General features: G+C 36.8%; 1 protein-coding gene across 2 annotated transcripts in view; it reads left to right on the top strand.

Moving 5' to 3' along the window:
* The window catches only part of SLC7A11 (solute carrier family 7 member 11), an 86384-nt gene extending 78210 nt beyond the window's left edge, over positions 1-8174 (top strand). For both annotated transcript variants that reach the window (XR_010658851.1, XM_065904443.1), the window contains exon 12: positions 269-8174. Coding sequence is in view for 1 of the 2 variants with exons in the window: in XM_065904443.1 (XP_065760515.1) it covers positions 269-336 (68 nt within the window). In the remaining variant the exon portion in view is untranslated. The remainder of the gene's footprint in view (positions 1-268) is intronic.
* Positions 8175-22978: the final 14804 nt, after the last annotated feature.

Genomic DNA, 22978 nt, shown 5'->3' with positions numbered 1-22978 from the left:
TAGCCTTCTGGTTCATGAATAAAAGTCTTTATCTGAACACAAAATATTAATATACTCTTGCTGAGAAGCCATCATAGGAAGTTACAGAGGTGACAAGTAAATTAATTGAGCATGATAGGATTCTAACGAAATAAATATTTCTTGAAAGTGCTCTATGAAATAAGTTGTTGTGGGTTTTCAATGTTCAACCCCAAATAACTTGCATTTTGTTGTTTTATGCATTGTGATATCTGTGCATTTTAAATTTCTCTTCTTTATTTCTTTCTAGACTTTATAACCAGAACATTACAAATAATACTGGAAGTTGTGCCAGAAGAAGATTGTCATAAATTATGAATTAATGCATTTGAAATCTTGGTGTTCAATCCTTGGCTTTGTTTCTGCCCAAAGGCTGAAACAAATAAAAAAAAATGGTTCTTCACTCCATTTTATGAAAATCCAGAGGATTGCAACTTTGGGGATCGACTAAAGGAATCGGTTATTTCTATTTAATTTTCCAGTGTTTTCAAAGTGGTTACTAAGAAATTTCGTTATTACTCCATGTAGTTCTAGAAAGCTGATATGCAGATATACCATAAGTTCATATGATCATTGAGTTCCCTATACCTACCTGTTGAGGTTAGGGAAAAAGACTATAGAATGTACAATTACTATAGTCATCTTTGTCTGTAAGATATCTTATGGCTAAGAACCTTCAGATTGAAGACTGAGATGTTTTCTGCATATAGGGGTTTTGTAAAAACAATTTTTATGTACTGTAGGATGACTGTACTGTGAAAATTGTTTTCTACTCTTTTGGGTAAAGAAAAGTGTGTATCATCGTTATGGACAGAGGAAAGAAATTTATTTTACATAGGCATAGCATTGCTTCCCATAGATACCAACTTAGATATCATTCATGTTTTAAAGGATTATATCCAGAGCATTTTGAATAAGAACAGAGCAGGTATGCCTAATTTTAATGAATCCATTAAAGAAGAGCTTCTAGGGGTTATTGTTTAGGAGGCAAATCCAGGAATTATGTTTAAGCAAGAAAAATCCTTGAGAATATCATGTTAGGATTTTTTTATTCATTCATTCTCAGGAAGCTCCATGGATACATGCCATTGTGTTTTCATGGTAGCCTAATTAGCCAATTAGCCAATTGATCAGGAGAAGATGTAGCACCTTCCTTAGAGTAAAGCAATAGTTAGTTTGGTATTAAATTCTCTTAAGCACAGTTATGTGTTTCACTAATAATTTACTCTTTGATAAATGTATCTAAATATGTGCCTTTTAAATCTTCAAATTAACAATATCAACGGAAGACAGAAATCACCAAGAGAGAAAATGTCCAAAGTATATTGCCCAGATCTATGGTTCTATATACATTGTTAGTGATTCTGAATAATATTTTAATTTCATAGCTGTTTTTACATGGTGATGAATTTTGACAGTTTGTACCTTTTCTCTTTGGGCAAAACTGTCCAGATCAATTAGGAAAAGACACATGCAAGAGGCTAGGGTTCAGTCCCTGGGTTGGGAAGATCTGAAGAAGGAAACAGAAACCCACTCCAGTAGTCTTGCCTGGGAAATCCCACAGAGGAGCCTGGCAGGCTACAGTCCAAGGGGTCTCAAAGGGTTGGACGTGACAGCATGCACGCATGCTAAGGAAGAAATGTCACTGCTAAATAAGATTTACAATTGATGTTTCTAAAAAAATTTTCCATTTCTGTATTTAGGATTGATCAGTAATCTCAGTAATCTCTTCACCTTAATTATCATTCAACTTGTGAAAGAGATGACTAATAACAAGTTCACTTGCATGCAGTGTATATATTCAGACAGGTATTATTATGCTAGGTTTAGAAAACATTGTGGAATTTTCAAATAAGAATAATATAATGAAATTTCTTAACTCTTACTTAAGTCTTGGATTGAATAGTCATGGTCAGAATATTTTTCATTCTTTAATTTTTGCCCATTTGAAAAAAAGAATTTTTGGAAAAATTATACCGATTAAAATTAGTAACAGATATCGAGTTCATAGGCAGTTGATAATAATTTGAAACAATTACAATTCATTTACTTTCAGTTCATCAATTTCAATTTCAAAATTTAATTAATTAAATTTCAATTTAATGTATATCTGAGATTGAAATTTTTTTGCCCAAACCTAGTGTTTGGGCCTTTAGATGAATTTATTAAAATTCCTTCCTTTTCTCTTACCATGGGTTCTTAAAACTGGATATGAAATTTATACTTCTTATATCTATTTGTCTACATCTCTTCCCACTAAATACTTGCTAAAAGTAAAAACAAATTTCTTGTATACTATTTTTTATAGTCTAGGCCCATATAATCTAAATCAGCAAACTCTTCTGGAATTTTTTTTTTCCCTAATGGGAAAAAAATTATGGTGAGGCATCATGGAGAAGTTTGTATACTTCTGGATTATTCCTGAGGTTACTGTACTTATATCAACAGTGACACATAGGTCTCCTCATTTTATTTTTTCTTTAGTTTTGGTTCTAGTTTCTCTTTTAAAGGACTTCCCTGGTGGCTCAGATGGTAAAGCATCTGCCTACAATGTGGGAGACCCAGGTTCGATCCCTGGGTGGGGAAGATCCTCTGGGGAGAAGGAAATGACAACCCACTCCAGTACTCTTGCCTGGAAAATCCCATGGATGAAGGAGCCTGGTAGGCTACCGTCCATGGTGTCGCAAAGAGTTGGACACAACTGAGCGACTTCACTTTCTCTTTTTAATATATCATTATACAAATTGACTAGATTGCACATTATTTTCATCATTTTAAAAAATGATTTTATCATTGTTGAGTTTCTAATTGTAATGCCATTTTAATCAGATGGAAAGTCAGTTAGCAATTTTTTTAAAGTGATCATTAATTTGTATTTCTACTTATTCTTAAGATACATCATGACAAGACACAGGCCTTCTGTAATCATTCATTTAATATTCACATTTATTTGGAATGGTTTTATGTCAAGCAGATTCTAGTTTGAAAACTCTCCTACACACTTTTTTGTATATATGTATTTTTATACTAAATATTTTTTTCTCATACCTTTAGGAAAATTTTTTCTCATATATATTTTTTATATATCGAACTTTTGCATATGATATATTTGTACCAATGTACATTTTCAAATGTTTAGATACATTTTATCAGTTTATTATAACCCAAAAAGTATAAGTAGACAGTATAGTTTACAACAACTAATATAACATTTTCAAATGTTCTGCTTTTTTGGTACATAGATTCTCAAGTGTTTAATTATGAATTAAATAGATCGAGTAATGACTTCCAAAGCTCAAGCAGTCTGATAGATGAAATGGAATGACTCTCCTCACACAATTATGAATATTTCAATAAAAATTTTTGACCCTCTTTAAAAAATATTGGATTATTTTTCTGAGAATTTTTTCTTCTGTGTAATGAAGAAAACTGACCATTATGATTGGTGTCTTGGTCAGCTAGAAGTAAACTCCCTCCTTGTCTTTCATTAGGAGATTAAAGATTTGTCTTAGAAAAGATGGCCAAACATAAACATTAGATGTGTGTATACGCACATCTGCATACATACTTGTAGCTATCCCACTTGTGAGGTGCAAATTAGGGCAGAGTGTTCGCTTACGTTAGCAGTTCATGGTGGTTTCTCTAACACTAAGATACGTTGAAGCAAGTTTCTAGATTGTTTTGTGTGTCTGGTACAATTGTTTCCCCACTGCTTTTTGATACATCAATAGATGGTTAACATGAGTATAATTACATAACTCAGTAGAATTCTAAGTTGAACCGACTCAGTCTTCAGGAAACTCAGTATCTCTAGTATTTGAGATGTATGTAATGCCAACTGAGAAAGGGCATACCTTTGACCTGTAGCTGATTTCTTACAGTCGAGGAATGGGTTATGAAGAAATAGAAACTGATAGAGGGTAGCAGGGAATGAAAGGTAGTGTGTGATTGGAGGTAGCAATATTCTGGTCTAACATTATGCAATATAGTCAGAGAAATTTGTAAAAACTAACTGCTATACACAGATATCCCTAAAAGCTAATGAAACGTAAGGTTCAATGCCTGTCACTTAGACGTGCCTTTGTTCGGATCCTGTATCCCATTTTACGTTAGGAATTTTGTGTTACTTTTCTTGAAGAAGATTGGCAAAATTATATATATACTTCTAGCCTTACAAAATCTGCATCTGTCCCTGTGAGAATAAATGAAGGACTCTCGTTATTTTTTCTACTAGAAATCTCATCTGTTGGATATATTTTTAAGGAATATAGTTGTGAGTTAATTTAATTATCTCTCTGTAACTATAGAGTGGCTTTCTCCTAATATGTATTATATGTAATATACAAGGAGAGAGTTGCACTTTTGACATATTTTATGTGTCAGTTCTGAATGATAGGAAAACAATGAATGAGATTTTAATTGTAGCTCTTTTTCTTAGTTTGGAAAGAAATATGGAGATATTTGAGATTTGAATGCAGATGAGTCAAGGAATTTTATTTTAGGTAAACCCTGCTTCATTTCACCCTGTGTGATATACTGCATGTTGGTATTGATCTTGTCTACAGAGCTACATTTCCTGACTTTCCTAACCATTCAAAGTCAGGAACCAAAGCATGTCGTTGTGTAACTGAAGAGACGCTCACGGCGGATGTAAGTTAGTGTAGATAATGAGTCATTTTGACAGCTTCTGCTTACATTATTTATATATAGGTAAAAGAAGTATTAGGGCTTCCCTGGTAGCTCAGTGATATTGATGCAGGAGATGTGGGTTTGATCCCTGGGTTAGGAAAATCCCCTGGAGGAGGGCCTGGCAACCCACTCCAGTATTCTTGCTGGGAAAATCCCACGGACAGAGTTTATTACCTATAAATGTATTTTAGGTTAATTTTCTGATAAACTATTTTTAATTTATCTTGATATATATAATACCTAAAAATGTAACATCTAGGTATTATTAGTACTGTACTTAAGAAGATATTTTAATAGTCAATTTTGGGAGATAATCCTTTCTTTTTTTTGTTGCGTTTACAAATTAGTCGGCATCTAAAAATAAATGCTTGGTCTATTTTTAGATCTGATACAAATTCACAAAGGTGTTCATCATGGTCTCGCCGAAAGTTCATCAGTTTTCCATATGTTGTGAGATATTGTCATCTCATCAGGATAAGTGATATTTTTGAACCATTTCCCTGTTCCTTTTAGTTAATCAGTGGTTCTCTTTATTTTTCATTTTTTTGACAAGTTATTTTCAAAATAAGAGTGAGCCTTAATTTAATTTTACACAATTACTTGATATTCTTAGCTTGAAATTACCACTTCAGTTAGCTGTGGGTACTTAGGAGGCCCTGCCACCTTCTCTTTGTTACCATTGGCTTTAAAATATCAGTGGAGGATGGTTATGGTCTCCAAATAGTTATCTGTTACCTGTGTGTGTTTTGGCTACTTGGACCAAGGGTACATTTATAGTATCAATAACTGCCTTAACAGTTTTATAGATAACAATCTCTCAAGAAAGAGAAACTGTGGAACATTAGATATCTGGGAGCCATACAGATGGAGGCACTGGTTTGAAAGTGAGCATACGTTTTTCCCTCAACAGATACACTACTGATTTTATTTTTTAAAGTATGACTTTCAAGTGAATTAATTTTTTGGTTAGAACATTTGCTTCCTGAGTCCTTGTTACCTCTTGTTGAAGCCTCTAAAGCGCATGTTGAAAGCTAGAGAGAGAGAAAGAAACGACCAATGCACAGGTATCTCATTTGCAGTAGTGACTGTATTTGAGTTGTGCAACAGGGTATTTTGCACAGCATCTTGTGGGAAAACAGTCTAGACCTTTGGATGTTACAGCTGTATAGCTGGCTGGGTTTGAGAGGCCTGACTTAAATGAGGATTGTGAAGTTAGACTCAGCTTATTTCTACTGATTAGCATTCTTCTGTGCATACTTGGAAATACATTCACGGTGCACTAGAAGGCGATGCAGTTTGGTTCCCTGGTTTGAGTTTGAACTGTCTTATTTTAAAGCATTTCTGAATTATTTTTTCCCTTACATTTCTCCTTCATTCCAAATCTTAACTCACTGACTAATGGACTATAAAGTAAAAATACTTTGGAAGAGTAAAACACAGATTGTTTCAAATGAATGTATGCTTATAATAGAACAGAAATTATCTACATTAAACTACTGTGCATGTCAATTACTTCAAACACTACCACATAGCACTTTTAAATTACCCTGGAAGCAAAAAAGAAATATATATATATGTGTGTGTGTGTATATATATATATATATATATATATAATATATATATATAACATATATGGTTTTCACACAAACCACAAGAACCATTCAAAGATTTTAAGTGGTCTAGAATTATTTATTTTCTTTTTTTTAAAAGTCTGGGATTATTTTGATCCTCTCTTTGGAGAAATTTTTTGTCTGATGGTTTTCCCTTGTGAATGTTATTACTACTGTTAGAAATCTAGAACTAAACTATTGATGCTTCGATCTTGAAAACAGGGTTCATCTTTTGCCAATATCCATGTTCTAAGAATGACATATCACTCGACTCTTGCTTATTGTGAACACAGGCTTTTGCCCTCAATTTTTTATCTTTTTGTATATGGATTATAGCACTATAGTCATGAATTTTCAGTGGTACCTCTCAGTATTTGGGGAACTCTGCAAACATAAGCATTGGATGTGTTAAAAAAAACAAAAAACAAAAAACAACAAAACATCGTTTATCACCATGTAATAGAGTGTCTTCTCTTAGGGTGGACAAACGTGTAGAATTGTTTCACTGATGCTACATGTTGATTACCTGCAGTTTTATAATAAGTACAAGTCACAAAGAGGAAAAACAAAGGACTTCTTGTACTGGATGCTTTGAGAACTTAATTTTTCCTAGTTTGCTATCAGAGTTTTGATGCTGGGTTTGTTGTGCTTGGTTTTTAGATTTCATACGGTATGTTAGATGGTAGCAATGCACTGGTAGAGATGGTTTTTACTTATTGACTCTGAATTCATTTCACTTTGAATCTTTCATGTTGTCTTCTGTATGTATAACTGTATTGACCCTATAAAAAATGGGTTTAGTGAGTTTTGTGTTCAGATTTGACCTGGTAACAATAATTTGTTTTTCAACTATCAAGGGACAGAAAATATCCATGTGTATTGGTATGTTCATTAACGTATTATTAGGTACTATATGTGAATGTATTTAAATGCCTTTCACAATCTCTGGCAAGAATCTGTAATTTGCACCAAGGGAATCAATTTAGCCCAGTGGGAAAATAGTTCGGTTACCCTGGAGGGCTGTGTGGCAGCTGTCTCTTTGATCTGTGCTTAGATTGTAATGAATAGACCAGGCAGCCTGCCTTGTCCATTAACTTGGGTCTGGAATGCATTCCCCATGACCTTGGACTGTTCCTCTGATTGGAAGAGGGAGGCAGGTGGGTTTGGCCTGATGCTCTCAAGTAGAGGAACAAGAAGTCCAGCGGAGGGAGAAAGCCTCGCTGTTCTAAATGCTCCTCATCTGTGGCAGTGTTTCTTCCTCTGAGCATTGTGATTGTGAACCTTGGCAAATGGGATTGTGTGTATTTTATACAAATTTTACACAATATCCATTGATAAATTCTTAAGGAGCAAAATTCCTTTTCTGCATCTGTATTTCAAGATAATAGAAGTACTAAGATATTTATGAAAATACAAATGACTCAAAGGGGCTTTCGTTTGTGGATTGTGCAGGGCTTCTTAGGATTCTCTGGCACTGATACCTATACCAGCATGTGATATGTGAAATAAAATGGGTTTTTCTACAGCTTAATGATTGCCCTCTGGGGAGAGTTCTGGTACAGCAATCACACTACCAGATGGTGTTTATGGGCTATTTGTGTAAGTGGTAAGATACTATGAAATAAGTGTGCTTCCCTCTGGTGCAAACTCTTGATGCATGTGTTTTCTTATGGAATAAATTTTGGTGCAATATGATGTCACTCAGTGTTGCATTGCATTTGTTTCAGTTGTATTTATGTACATGTATACCTGTCATGCTTCTGGTTCAAACTTTGTATACCTATTTTTGTACATATTTTTAGTAGAAAATACTTTAAATGGAAATTAAATAAACATTTGATAGTTTACCTAATAAAATTTATGCTGTGTTTTTATTTAGCATACATTTTTTTAGTGTACATTCCATTAAATTGAAGATTTTTGTTTTAATGATTGGATTTATCACTAATTATATAAATTCATTGGAGTGTCTCACTTCAAAACAATTTCCTATACTAAACCCTGAAAGTGTTGGTGAATTCAGCAAACACTGTAGACACTCTTCCTCATTGCCTACATTTGTCTGTCCTCTGCCCTGAAATATCTAGCAGCTTCTCTTCCATTTTTTCCTGTCCTAGTTTGGTCTTATTTCTTGCATCTTAACAAAAGTCGTATATCCCGTCTATCTCTAATTCAGCCTCACATGTTTTCCCAGGATATTCTTTCTAAAACACAACAATGGTAAAAATCTTCGATAGTTTCACATTTATTAATTTTTTTTTCCTGGGTGGGTAAAACCCATACTTCTGTGTACCATACACAGTACTTTCCATAATTTGCCACATTTCTTTCTCCAGCTACAAATGGCCACCTCCATATTCTCTGCCACAATATTAAATGCCCTTTTAGTAGTCTAACAAAGAAAAAGATGCCATTATTCCATCTGACATAGTTGAAACAATGTAGGGATTCTACAGATACCTACAGGAATTATATTATCCTCTCCCATTGATGTCTCCTATGCCCAACATAGCATACTTCTACCCAACATTCAAGTTTGAGTTCAAAAGTCACTAATTGCAGAACCTTTTTCCAAGTTGGGTTAGGATCTGACTGCTGACCATGTTCATCTTCTGCAGCACACTTCTTTAGTGGAACTCATAGTACAGCTTTGAAACTGATTTTGCCTAATTCCTTTCTCTGCCTGCATTTGCAACATCTAGTTATCTTTTACTCAACTGAAGTATAATAGGTGCTCAATGTTTTATTTGACTTTTATTTACTTTTATATCTGTGCTGGGTCTTCACTGCTGTGTGCAGGCTTTCTCTAGTTGTGGCAAAGGGGGCTACTCTAGTTGCAGTGAGGGGGGCTACTGTTAGTTGCAGTGTGCAGGCTACTCACTGCAGTGGCTTCTCTTTGCTGCAGCACATGGGCTCTGAGGCTTGCAGGCTTCAGTAGTTGTGCCTCACGGGTTCCAGAGCATGGACTCAGTACTTGTGATGCACTGGCCTAGTTGCTTCTTGGCACGTGCAGTCTTCCTGTGCCAGGGATCGAACCCATGTCCCCTGTATTGGAAGGTGCTTTCTCTACCACTAGACCACCAGGGAAGTCTTCAGTGTTTTAGATTAATAAATTCAATAAATGAACAGTATTGGTTATTCATTAGGTTTCATGGTAAGTTTTTTTTTTTTGGAAGCAGTTTGTATTACCTTTAAGCAATCTCTTCAATTCTGTGGAATTCCGTGAAGTGAAATATCTTACCTTCAGAATGTAAGAAAAGTGGAGCGTTTCAGTCTTTCTTTTCTCCTCTTCTTTCTTTCTAACCCCTCCTGCATCGCTAGTTCATGTTGGTAAGTGGGCCTTAAATAGACAAAATGGTAAATGACGTACTGTGAACTCATCCCATGAAAAGATATTTGGGTTCCTATAGTCTTGATAAGGTATCTTTTTCATAACAGTATCATGAAAACAAATAACAGTCTGAAATAGCAGAATAAAATCTATACCTTTGATGATTCAGCTTCTCTTTGAAGTAGACACAGGAGATTAAGTAGCACTTTTTCCTAATGATATATTTTGGGAGAACAATAAGAAAGGAAACTATTAATAACTTTTGCACCTGTTAAATTTAAACACTTGGAGAGAAATACAAACTATGTGATATGTATTTATACTTATTTTATATACTTATCTTAAAGTTAATGAATATGAATAGAAATTTATTGAAAATGTGTTAAAAATTAGATAATACATAATTAGGCTTTTAAACCTCCTGGTTTAGGTTCACAATGACTTTGCAGCTGAACTACATCTAATAATTTTCAACTGTGAATTTTAGGCTGATTCTAATTCATACAAATTTGAGATGATGTATATGACCAACCTAGACAGCGTATTAAAAAGCAGAGACATTACTTTGTCAACAAAGGTCTGTCTAGTCAAGGCTACGGTTTTTCCAGTGGTCATGTATGGATGTGAGAGTTGGACTGTGAAGAAAGCTGAGTGCTGAAGAATTGATGCTTTTGAACTGTGGCATTGGGGAAGACTCTTGAGAGTCCCTTGGATGGAAAGGGGATCCAACCAGTCCATCCTAAAGGAGATCAGTCCTGGGTGTTCATTGGAAAGACTGATGCTGAAGCTGAAACTCCAATACTTTGGCCACCTCATGAGAAGAGTTGATTCATTTGAAAAGACCTTGATGCTGGGAGGGACTGGGGGAAGCAGGAGAAGGGGACGACAGAGGATGAGACAGTTGGATGGCATCACCGACTCAATGGACATGGGTTTGGGTGAACTCCAGGAGTTTGTGATGGACAGGGAGGCCTGGCGTGCTATGGTTCGTGGGGTCGCAAAGAGTCGGACATGACTAAGCGAGTGAACCGAACTGAACTGATCCTGGGATGGGTAGGCAGGTCCCAGGTAACTGTACTGTTGATTTTGCCTCCACATGCCCTAAGAATTATATTTTCAGGCTTTGTAGAAATCTGACTTTGAAGGTTGGGTCCTCATAGCCACTATATTGTTTTTATAGTCTTAAGTTTAAGAACACCTGGTCACCAGCAGACATTAACTAAAAACTATGATCTTAAAATGTTTGATGTTTGAAAGAATTTAGAAATAAAAATATAATTAGGATTCAATACCTTTTAAATTTTTAGCTTTGAAGATTTATTAATCTCTTAAAGACATGAAAGAGAATTTCAAAGGTGTTAATTCAGGTTAAATTACTATAAAAATTGAAATACCCTCTAGCTGTAATAAAGTAAATTGCTAAGTATAAATGAGTACAACCCTAAGAAATGTATGAGCAAGGCAATTATTTTCCTCTCATTCCAATTTTTCTTAAAAATAAGAGACTAATCTTACTTTTCTCATAGTAATTAACATTGTAAATATACAATATGTCATTACGATCATTATGTACTCCATTTCCTAAAATCTCAATACAACATAAAACTTTCTTTAATGTTCTGGATTCTATCTTAAACTTATGTTTCTTTCTCACTCCTGCATTGTCATTTTCCTTTCAAATTTGTTACTCAAGGCATTAAAATCAAAGCTGAATTATTCATTTACTGATTTGACAAAAATTCAACAAGCACCTACACCATGCCATGCAGTATAATGATGCTAGAGATACAGTGCTTAAGAGTGAGTATTGTCTATGATTCAAAAAGCTGAGTACATAGATATTTTCCCCTTGATCACTCACATGTCTTGTTAAGAATTAGGGTAAATCTCAGATACTAGAATGCAGTATACTCCAATATGATCTGGTCTAGGAGGTTGAGGAAAGCTTTCCTAATGATATGATATGAATTGATATTGAAGGATGGGTGCTCATTAACAAGGTAAAGTGGAAGTGGGATGAGGAGGGTTATAGGCAAAGTAGACTGTGTGATAAAGGCCCTGAGCCCAAAAAAATCAACATTTGTTAAAGGAAATAGATGCAAGATCAGTGTTCCTAGAGCACAACACAAATTCATAATGTACTTTGGAAGAAGAGTAGTTGCAGAGGACTTATTAGGCAATGTTCAAAGTTGTGGTCTTTACCCAGTATGATGGAGATGGTAGAGACAAATGAAATTCACATGTGACGTGAACATTGAACCTTATCAGAATTTCCAATTTTACCGTTTTGCAAAACTTCTAAATATAATTATTTCAGTAGTAAAAGAGTTGTTTTTACTACTTTCTTATTATTCTTATATTTTATCTAATTAGTTCACACTGCCAGAAGTTTGTAAAGTACAGTAGGCTCAACATATAATATTGAAAGAGAAAGTAACTACAGGAATGTGTAATCAACAAATGAGATAAGTTTCTTTTTCCAGGAATTTTATTGTTGCCTCTCCTTAGCATGTTTCCCCTTCTCTCTTTCAAGTTAGATCACATCTAATCTACAATATTGAACCTCATCAACTATCATCTCTAGGAAGATTGTAATTTTTTTTGAGAGATAGTCTCTCTGGTGCTATGAATTTACATGTCTTCTTAATGTCTAAATTTATTTTTTGTCCAAATGAAAACATTAAACAAAAGTCTACCTTGAATGACCTACTATAACAGAATCATTGTCTCACAGGTAAAAGTTCATTCATTTGACTCTAATGGGTTAATATGAGAAATGTCAGTATGATAAATATTTGAAATGTTTTGGTTCTGTAGAAATATGGAAGAGAATGTTTAGTAGTTTTTTTTCCACTCTTCATAATCTACAATTGATGAAAAGTGACTCTTCTAACAAGAGAACAAGAATTTTATTTAAACAATTGGGAAATAAAGTGACAAAAAGTATTTGAGATTACTTAAAGAACAGATCCATGGAAAATATGGAGTTCTCTGGTACCGTTTTTTCCCCCAGCTTTGTTGAGATACAATTGACAAATATTGTGTAAGCTTAGTACAATGTGATGATTTGCTACATATTATGAAATGGTTACCACATTAAGGTTAGTTAACACATCCTTCACCTCAAACAGCAACCGCTTTTTTCTGTGATAACAACATTTGGGATCTATTCTCTTAGCAAATTTCAAGTGTACAGTACAGTATTCTTAACTACAGTAACTATGTTGTATATTACATGTGCAGAATGTATTCATTTTATAACAGAAAATGTGTAGCTTTTGGCCATCTCCCCATTACCACCACCCTTCAATCCTTGGTAGACATCAACCTGCTTTCTATGAATTTGACTTTTTAAATTCTACATATTAGTGAGATCAGAAAGTATTTGTCTAAGAGTTTTTGGTGGAGTATTTGAGTTTACTAAGTACATAATCATGTCATCGACAAACAAAAACAATTTTACTTCTTCCTTTCGGATTTGGACTCCCTTTATTTCTCTTTCTTACCTAATTGCTCTGGCTAGGACTTTTAGTACTATGTTGAATGGGAGTGGTGAGAGTAGGCATTCTTTTTCCTTATTTTAGAGCAAAAGCGTTCAACCTTTTCACCATTAAATATGATGTTAGCTATTTGACTTGCGGTGCATGTGTATGTTGAGGTATATTCCTTCTATACCCAATCTATCGAGAGTTTTTATCATTAAACAGTATTCTGTTTTGTCAAATGCCTTTTCCTCATCTATTGAGAAAATCACATGAGTTTAATCTTTCCTTCTATTAATGTGATGAATCCTATTTATTGATTTGCATATATTATACCATCTTTATAATCCTTGAAATAAATCCCACGTGGTCATTGTGTACAATCCTTTTAACGTTGAATTTCATTTGCTAGTGTTCACAATAATCGAATGTGTGTTCCTCAGGCTCTGCCCCCCCCGCCCCCCCCAGCTGGATGGTGCCCCCGGTAGGACCCTGTGTTCAATCCTGGCTGCAGTCTGTAATCACGCAGTCTGCTGGCTGCAGTTCACCCTTAGTCTAGGTCTCTGGCTGGGATCCCTGGCGGAGCAGGGCCTCCAGCTGTACCCTGCAGTTGGGTGGTGCTGGGGTCTGTGATCTGCAAGGGTGGCTGTCCAAGTTTCCTGGGCACGTGGAGCCTAGAAGAGGAAGATGGCTGTGTTCAGCCTTTAGCTGGCAGTGTGGGCTCAACATGGGAATGCCTAGGGTCATGCTTTGGGCTCCCATGCCATGCCACGGGACTGGAAGTTATGTTCTGTGGTTGGGTGGGGCAGCCAGCTTGGCTCTGCCTCAACTGGCTTCCAGGGTGAGCATCACAGCTGCTCAAGGTCTCTGGCTGGGCTTGATGGTCAGGCAGGGCTGGAGGCTATGTCTAGCAGCTGAGTGGAGCCACAGACTTGCTTCACTGTCTAGACACGTGTACAGAATGGGCTCTGCCACTGGGACAGCCTACTGGCTGTGGACTGAAACACAGCAAAACTTCCTACTAAGCTCTCTGGCCAGACAGGGCCACCGACTTGGGTCTACAGATGGACAGAGCCGCTGGCTGGAATCTAAGATCAGGCGTCACTACCAGCAGAAAGTTGTCTCTCAAGATCTATAAGCTCCTGCACCCACTTCTAGCTGTTCCCCAGGTAAATCCCATGAGAAAATACCTTAGAGGATTTCCTGGGAAGCTCTCTGCATGCTGGAGAAGCTGGGTATCTGCCTTGGGCCCTCCTTTTTGCCCTGGAGAAATTATAGGCCAAGGCCGTGGGGGAGGGGACCTCCTGGGTGTGGCAGCGTGCTGGCTTGGGGCAAGAGAGATATGGCCAAAAGGAAACAAGTGTCCTTATCCTTTTAATGTGTTTTTCCTGGACTTTTGTAGTCCAGGTGTGTGCTTTAGCTTCATCCCCATGTTCTGGGATCTTCACAAAGGCATCTTATCTGTGTGAAGTGCTAGTCACTCTTTCTATGAGGGGAACTGAAGTCAGGAACCATCCATTTTTCCATTTTGCTCAGATGCCGTTTTTCCATACCCAAGTCTCCCTAATCTGAAGTCCCATTACCAGATGTTTCTCTGTATTTATAGTGATATATTGATTTCCTTAAAAGAATAATTTGATATCATCCAGGTGTGGCTAATGATAAGAAAAGGTTAATGTGGAAAGTCTATGATTATTAGTAAAGCGCTTTCTCAAATCACAGCTCTCAGATTCCAGTGAGAGAATATTGAATCAAAGGACTGAAAGGGCAGAAGAAATTGAACAATGGTTCAACTTCGTAATAGATGTTATTTATCATTTTTATTAAACTTTGTATTAGCCATGTGCTTTGCATTGACTAGGATACTCCTCAACACTTTCTATGAATAAGACAGATGACAAGTCTTACTTCCATTTTTGGATTAAGAAAATGAGTCCAAAATAGCTAAAATGCTTGCCTCGAGCAACAGAGAAAGTCAAAAAGATCAGAGTAGAAATTCTGATTACTACTTAAATCACTCTTAAGTTCCTAAATGTTGGATCAAATCATCTCTTAGGTTGAAAACAATTACTTTCTTATATTTATAAGTCAGTCAGTCATTAAATATTTATTTCATATCTACTCTATGATTTATAATGAACTTTATGGTATGGGAATGTATCATGATTCTTCAGCTGAATCTCACACAAATTCAGCTTGGATAAAGAAGAATCTGTAATAAACCGCAGGGGCACATAATTGAATACATTATGGGATTAACTGAAAAATGTGTGTTGGACTTTGCATTAGTCCTTAAACATTTGAAGGAGATTGTAGAGTAGACGTTGACTTGAATGATGTGTGTATGTGGTTTACAATTTGATGAAAGGCATATATTAAAAGGATACTCTGCTTTTGGTTCATAAAGGAATTAAGTTCAAGTAGAATTGAGGATGGTAAATACAGAGAAGTTGACTGTATCCTGGTCACTTATGGCAGCACCTTTAGGTCAGGAAAATGAGTGTGATCTGAGGATGGAAGCCACTGAAGGCGTTTCTGAAAGGAATCATATGGTCAAAGTAGCAACTGGGCAAAGTTGTCAGCTCTGCTAGAGTTTGTGAAGACAAATCTGGGTTCAGCAAAATCTAGCTGAAGAGTTTTTGCAATAAACAGGCATGAAGAGGTCTAGATTGGGATTGGAGATAAAAGGGCAGATGAATAAGAAATTTAGCAAAAAAGTGAAATCTTTTTGCCTGACTTACTTTGGGGGATTCAGAGGAGCGGGGGTCATAGGTGACTCCATGGTGTCAAGCCTGTGCTGTGCTGTCCAACTCTTCGCCACCCATTGGACTGTAGCCCACCAGGCTCCTATGTCCATGGAATTTTTCAGGCGAAAGTACTGGAGTGGTTGCCAGTTCCTTCTCTAGGGGATCTCCCCGATCCAGGGATTGAACTTGGGTCTCCTGTGTCTCCTGCATTCCAGGCAGATACTTTATCTGCTGAGCCATCAGGGAAGTCCAACGTGATTGAGCTAAATAAATAAATAAGGGAGCATGTGACTGAACAGATACGTTTGATGGCAAACTTCCTTTTTTGAGCCGATTGGAGATTAGAGCACATTTTCATTTGTGAAGTGCTAAATTTGAGGTAGTGATAATTCCATCTGGACGCATCCCCTGATCAACAGATTATAAGTCAAGAACTCAGGTGAGAGGAGAGGATTTAAATACACATTGTTAATATTCTCGGGAAGGGTTATACATAACACCTTTCTTCCCTCTTTGAATTATAAATCAATTAAGCTGTAAGTGGAAATTTTAAAGCAGATAGAATAAAAGATCACCTTTGCTGTTGATGCAGCTAATATAGAAGAATACGATTCATAGCTAAGGGCAAGTGGGCTTTCTACCATTGAACTCTGGAGTTAGAAAGACTTCCTCACTCCCTTGCAGGCAGTCTTGTACCATTTCACACCTCTTGCTTTGGGTCTCTGACCCTGGAAAACTTAAGACATGAAGCAGCACAGCAGAGTTAATGCCCTCTGAGGCCAGGATGGCTCCCAAGAGAGAAAAGACCTATAGTCAACTTCTTTTTTTTCCTTCCAAACTCACCAGTAAGATTAGGGCACTACTTTTCTAGAATGAGGCTAAGAGTGTCTCCCTGAAATGGTGGTTTCTACATGGGAGTAAATATCAGTTGTGGGAAAGAACCACTTCTTTTTCTCATCCCAACACTTTAGATGTGTTCTCTATAAAAATGAACATTCATGGATTCAGAAAACATGTATTTTGTATCTATAATCTGACAATCATGGTACCTGGAAGATATTAATCGCCCAACAAATAGTTTTTGATTAAATGGGTAAATAAAATTGGCAGTTGAAGATGATGGATTTCCATTGCAGAAATCCAACTTGGCGGATTTCCATTGTAGAGAGTGTAAAAAGAGAAGAGTATAGCCCCATGGAATAAACTTGCCTGAGATGGGTAGGAAATAGAGCAAGGCAAGAGAATTAAGTGGGAAAAGGATAGAGGTCCCCTAGTAAGACTGTGGATCTGAGATGGCTGTCTATTTTGCATGACGACACAATGTGTTATAGTTTCAGAATACTTCCATTGATGTCATTCTCTATTTTTTCCATATTTTGATCAAGTTGACAGCTATTCTAGCCTTTGTGGTTTCAGGAATGTGATTAAAGAAAAGATGTCCAACAGTGATTACTGTTTCATCTTCTGATCCATCAAAAACACAATTTTCAGCCTTAATGGATGTGTTTCAGCCTCAATCAGGTTGTTGTGACTATTACTTAGACTTTATTAGATTCAGGTAACAGAAACCAGTTCAAGTAATGAAGCAAAGGTGGGAATGGGATGTATGGCTATAGCTATACCTTGAAGAACCATTTGTCAGGAATGTGGTCTGGCCTCAGAGAGGGCCCCAAGCCTGGAACAGAGAGCTACAGGAAGCTGGGAAACGTTCTCTCCATTTCTTATCTCCATCTCTGTGCGACTCTATTCTACTTCTATTTTTCCCTGTACTGTCCTTCTGTATCCAGTGCCTGAGTTTACACACATCTTCCAATCAAGAGAAAAACTCAGATGAATTCTCAGATCTTTTAGTCAGCTAATAAATTCTAACCCCAAACAGAATCCAGTTATGGTTTTCAGGTTCCTGCACAACTGAATGGGTACATATTTTAGAGGAGGAAGAATTCTCAGAGGCTGCACTCACTATAAAATGTTTCCTCTATATCACACACATACCACACATACACAGACACATTCATGTAAAACATGAATAAATCCAGAAGTTAGAAAGACTAAGAAGAGTGAAATGCAGCCAGCAAATAAAAATAGCTAATGCTTAACAAATGCATATTACCTGCCTTTAGCACTATTTAAGCACTATACACTAACTTATTTATCCTCACGACAACATTTGAAGGTCCTCACTCTTAGGAAAAAAGGAGGCAAGCTAGAATCAAGTCCAAAGCATCCAAAATCACACAGTAAGTGTCTGGAACATTTCAGATGTTTTTAAATAAAATAAAAATTATTCATATTCTCCAGCCACCAAATGTTTTATTTTTAGTCTGTTCATAATTATTGAATTTGCTTACTGGGAAAAAGTGCAGGAAACCTCCATTGGTAAAAGGATTGATAGTGGGAAGGATTGATGATAGTACTACTGGTTCTTTGCGATACTCATGGTCACAGGGTGTGCTGATATTCACCTGGAGAATACATTATCCAGCTGTGGGAAGATGTTAAGAGTGGAAGTGTAGTTTGCCAAGTTCTCTTACCACTGGAAAATCCTGCAAATAGTAAAACAGTTCAACTCAAATTATAGACCTGATTTCCACAATCCTACCCCAAGCCTATAGCTAGTAAAAATGATTCTACTTCTAATTAACAGTTCCATGTTCCTTTTAGTTTCTTGGTTTCAGAAGTTTTTTTAGTAGGGGTGAAGTGGGGGTGAGCAGTGGATAGGACGACAGGGAGATCTGGATTAACTGCAAATTTTAATTGGAAATTTTTAACACTTCCTCAGAAATTGTTTATATCAAACACATAAGACATGAAGTTATAGAATGTTTGAAAATAGTAATTATATTTGTACAATTAATTACATGTAAATTATATGTTGATGTATAAAATTGTATATACATATGTGTGTATTTAATACCAATAAGCAAATATTATTTTGAGCTTCCATGTACCACCCACAGAAATTTAGTTTCTGTTGGAATTCAATGAAAACCACCTAAAGGTCAAGGAATCAGTATCTTGGAGATGATAATGATAATATAGTAAAATTAGAAATTAAAAAGAAAAGTATAGCTTTAAAAAGTCTATAAATCTGTACTCTTAGGTAAAAAATTTCTAGAATGCTTAGAACTACATGATAATGAAGAGCACAGACAAGCCAGCAATTTTCCGTGACAGTTAAAGCATTTAGCAGGGAAATTTGGAAGGCAAGGAGCATGGAGATGCAGATGGAGGGGGAAAATAACAATAATAACAACAGCATAACAGCAACAAAACCAGGACAGGTATTGCACATGTTGATCAAGATGATGGGTCATGAACTGAGAAACTGCTTAATAGTATTTTTTTAAAGGTAATAGTTTTGAAAAAATTAACTGCAGTAATGCAATAAGAATGTGTTCCATTCAAATCAGTTTTTAGAATGATTGTTGCTGCTCTTTAGTCCATAAATTGTGTCCAGTTCTTTGAGATCCCAAGGATTGCAGCCCCTCAAGCTCCTCTGTCCATGGGATTTCCGAGGCAAGAATACTGGAATGGGTTGCCATTTCCTTGTCCAGTGGTAGAGAGTTGTTTTAGGAAATTCAATTGATACTGAGGATCTGTGATAGAAATGTTTGTACCAATGAAATATCAATGCATGTTATAAAGTACCACCAATTTTTTAGCTATTTATGCATCTGTCATTCATAAAAGACAAAGTAAAACATAAAGAAGAATAAAGATGGTTAGTTTGCCATATTAGCAAGAGAAGTCCATTTCATTTGTGGATTGCTGAAATCTTCTGCTTCATTATCCAGGGAATTCAATCCTGTTTTCTAGGTTTCAGAGAAAAACGAAGCATAGAATAAACTTCCTCACTTCTCAGCTTGGGTGGTCAAATTTTTGACCTAATCATCTGAAGTTTCCAGGTAGTATAATTTTCAAATACTAATATCACATGAATCATAAGATAGTCTCCACAATTTAACTCCATACTAAATGAAGCAACAAAAAGAAGCCTTGAGCCGGGCTTATTAACCTTTCAGCTATATAATAAGATAAATATGGTAAAGGGAGATCATTCCAGAGACTTTCATTTGAGTTTCAATATGAATATGAATTTTAAATTACTTCTTATCTTATAAAATCTTTTTCCTTCATTGAGCAAATATGAGTTTTATCTGCATCATACCAACGCAAAGGTAATTCATACTCTTAAACTAGAAATTTACCATTGCAACCCTGGGTTATTTTATACACCATTTCCTATCTTAGATGGATTTTCCAGGTTATAAATAACAGAATGAGTTGTGGTGTTTTATAACATGCATTAAAATTTCTCTCACTGGTGACATATGTTTCTATCACAGTTTCTCAATATTCCAATTTGCTGTTAAATTATTTCCATCCCTTTGTTAGAAACTAGTCTTTGTATAGATGTACAATATTGTGTAGTTTAATGGAATAATTTAATTTATTCAACATATAAAAGCAACTACTGTGTGCCATAGTTGACTGTTGTGTACTGTTTTTCTCAAGTAATTAACAGTGAAAAAGAGACCCATAAACAAATTTAAGACAGTGTTATAAAGGCTTGATAGAGGCATGCATGGGGGCTTATGGGAGTCTTTAAGAGTAAAACCAAATCCCACCTAAAGAGAATAGAGATGAGATCCTGGAGGGGTGATGAATAAACCTGGCATTAAAGGTTAACCAGGCAAAGAGGGAATGGGAGGGTTGAGATTGTAGAAAGAATTCTAGCTGGTGGGAGCAATGTGTGTAATGCCATGGAGGAAAAAACTGTACTGAGTGCATGGGGATCATGATAGACTCCAAGCTTGTGTTTCTCACCACAGGACAGGCCAGTAAATCAAGACAATCTGTTGGGGAAAGGAATAGCGACTTTATCTGGAAAGCAGACAGACCAGGAAGGTGGCAGGTGAGTGTTCCAAGAATCATCTTTACCTAAGTTAGAATTCAGGCTTATTTTATACAAAAAGGGGAGGGAGTGTGGCTGGTTGTTGCAAACTCCTTATTTTGGGAATCCTTTTTTCTTGCAGCTGTCCACACGGGTCAGGTCAAGGGGTTTCTATGTTATTCTCTGTCTGCAACTTTTTATCTCTATACCAATGGAAAAGTGTTATACCTTTAAAGATCAGAGCCTTGAGAATGGGGCCATTCTGTGCATTTCAGGCTTTAGGTAACATTCTTTTACAAAAGGAGCTGGCCCAGCATGACTCAGCACAGGCAACAGAACGCAAGGGTTAGAGTTAGGAATAAGGAAGAGATCCAATATGGAATCAAGTTTGTTCTTCTCTACTACAGGACCTCAAGTGGTGTTTGTGGGAGGTATAGAGGCATAAAGCTGGAGAAGTAAGCAAAGGTCGTATGGGACGACCTACAACATTGGTGAACAATCTTTATACGATTCCTTGGGGGAAGTTTCACAAAACCCCATAGTGGGTAGAGACTAGATTCTAGCATGTAAGAAGAATCACAACAAATCGGTCCTGACAGTTTATTATACAAGACATGCCAAGAACTAAACCAGAACTGTGGACATTGAGACTGAGATAAAGGGATGTATTGATTTCCTATTGCTGTAATAAAGCGGTGCTAAGAAATTACTACATAGTTAAATGGGGGCTTCCCAGGTGGCGTTAGTGGTAAAGAACCCACCCACCAATGCAGGGGACATAAGAGATGCAAGTTCAATCCCCGGGTCAGGAAGATCTGCTGGAGGAGGGCATGGCAACCCACTCCAGTATTCTTGCCTAGAGAATCCCATGGACAGGGGAGCCTGGTGAGCTACACAGAGAGTCAGATGTGACTGAAGCAACTTAGCACCCATGCTCATATTTAAATGGCTTAAAACAATACAAATGTATTACCTTACTCCTTCGGAGGTCAGAAGTCTGAAATAGGTCTTATGTGGCTAAAATCAAGGTATCAGCAACACTGTGTTCCTTCTGGTTGCTTTAGGGGGGAATCTGCTTCTTTGCCTTTTCCAGATTTCCTGCATTCCTTGGTTCATTTCCTCTCCCGTGTGTCACTCTGACTTCTGTTTTTGTCATCACATCTCTGACTCTGACCCTCCTGTCTCCCTCTTATAATGACTCACATTGGGATTGACTCACACAGATAATACTATCTTATATTATTATCCTCGTCTCACAAATCCTTACCTGAATCCCCTTTCCAAAGTTCCTTTTACCATGTATGAATAGGTATGAGGGGTAAAGATGGAAACATTTTTGATGGATCATTATTCTGTCTACCACAAGGGACAAGTTGAAAAAATATTTAGGAGGACTTAGTAATTTATGCGGAGAAGGCAATGGCACCCCACTTCAGTACTCTTGCCTGGAGAATCCCATGGACGGAGGAGCCTGGTTGACTGCAGTCAATGGGGTCGTGAAGAGTCGGACATGACCGAGCGACCTCACTTTCACTTTTCACTTTTATGCATTGAAGAAGGAAATGGCAACCCACTTCAGTGTTCTTGCCTGGAGAATCCCAGGGATGGGGTCGCACAGAATCGGACATGACCGAAGTGACTTAGCAGTAGCAGTAATTTATGAAGATGGTGTGGAACAAGTGAAAGAGAAAGTAAAACACTCCTAGCTGTTTAACTTAGCTGACTTTAAGAGGTGCCATCAACTGGGATGGCATATACTGGAGGAAGAATTGTTCAGGTTATGCGAATTGTCATTCACATGTGCGGTGCAAAGCAGGTAGAGGTGGAGGTACCTGTGGAACTTCAAGTCAATAGGAGATATCTAGTGATCTAGCAGGCATGTTGCTATCGGAACCTGAAACCTGGATGAAAATTGTGTTGGAAGTCTAGATTTGGATGTTTTCAGCCTTTAGACAGCAGAGTGGAGGCCATGTTGGACGAAAACACATTGGAAGAAATTGAGGGTGGGAAGAACAACAGGAAGCCGACTTTAGGGATGTTTGGAAGAGAAGCCCTCAACTCTGACTGAAAAGGTTTTGTTAGAAAATTGCTGAAGAGAATGTCTCAGGAGCCAGGGCAACAGAGGAATAGTTTTTACACTGTACTCCTCAAAGTCCCACTAGGGGTTACCCTATTTCACAATAGGGTGAGGAGTGAATAAGTGG

Source organism: Muntiacus reevesi, chromosome 13 (assembly GCF_963930625.1).
Source record: "Muntiacus reevesi chromosome 13, mMunRee1.1, whole genome shotgun sequence".
NCBI lineage: Eukaryota > Metazoa > Chordata > Mammalia > Artiodactyla > Cervidae > Muntiacus > Muntiacus reevesi.
Note: the sequence above shows the minus strand (reverse complement) of the source record. Positions and strands in the feature narration are given on the sequence as shown.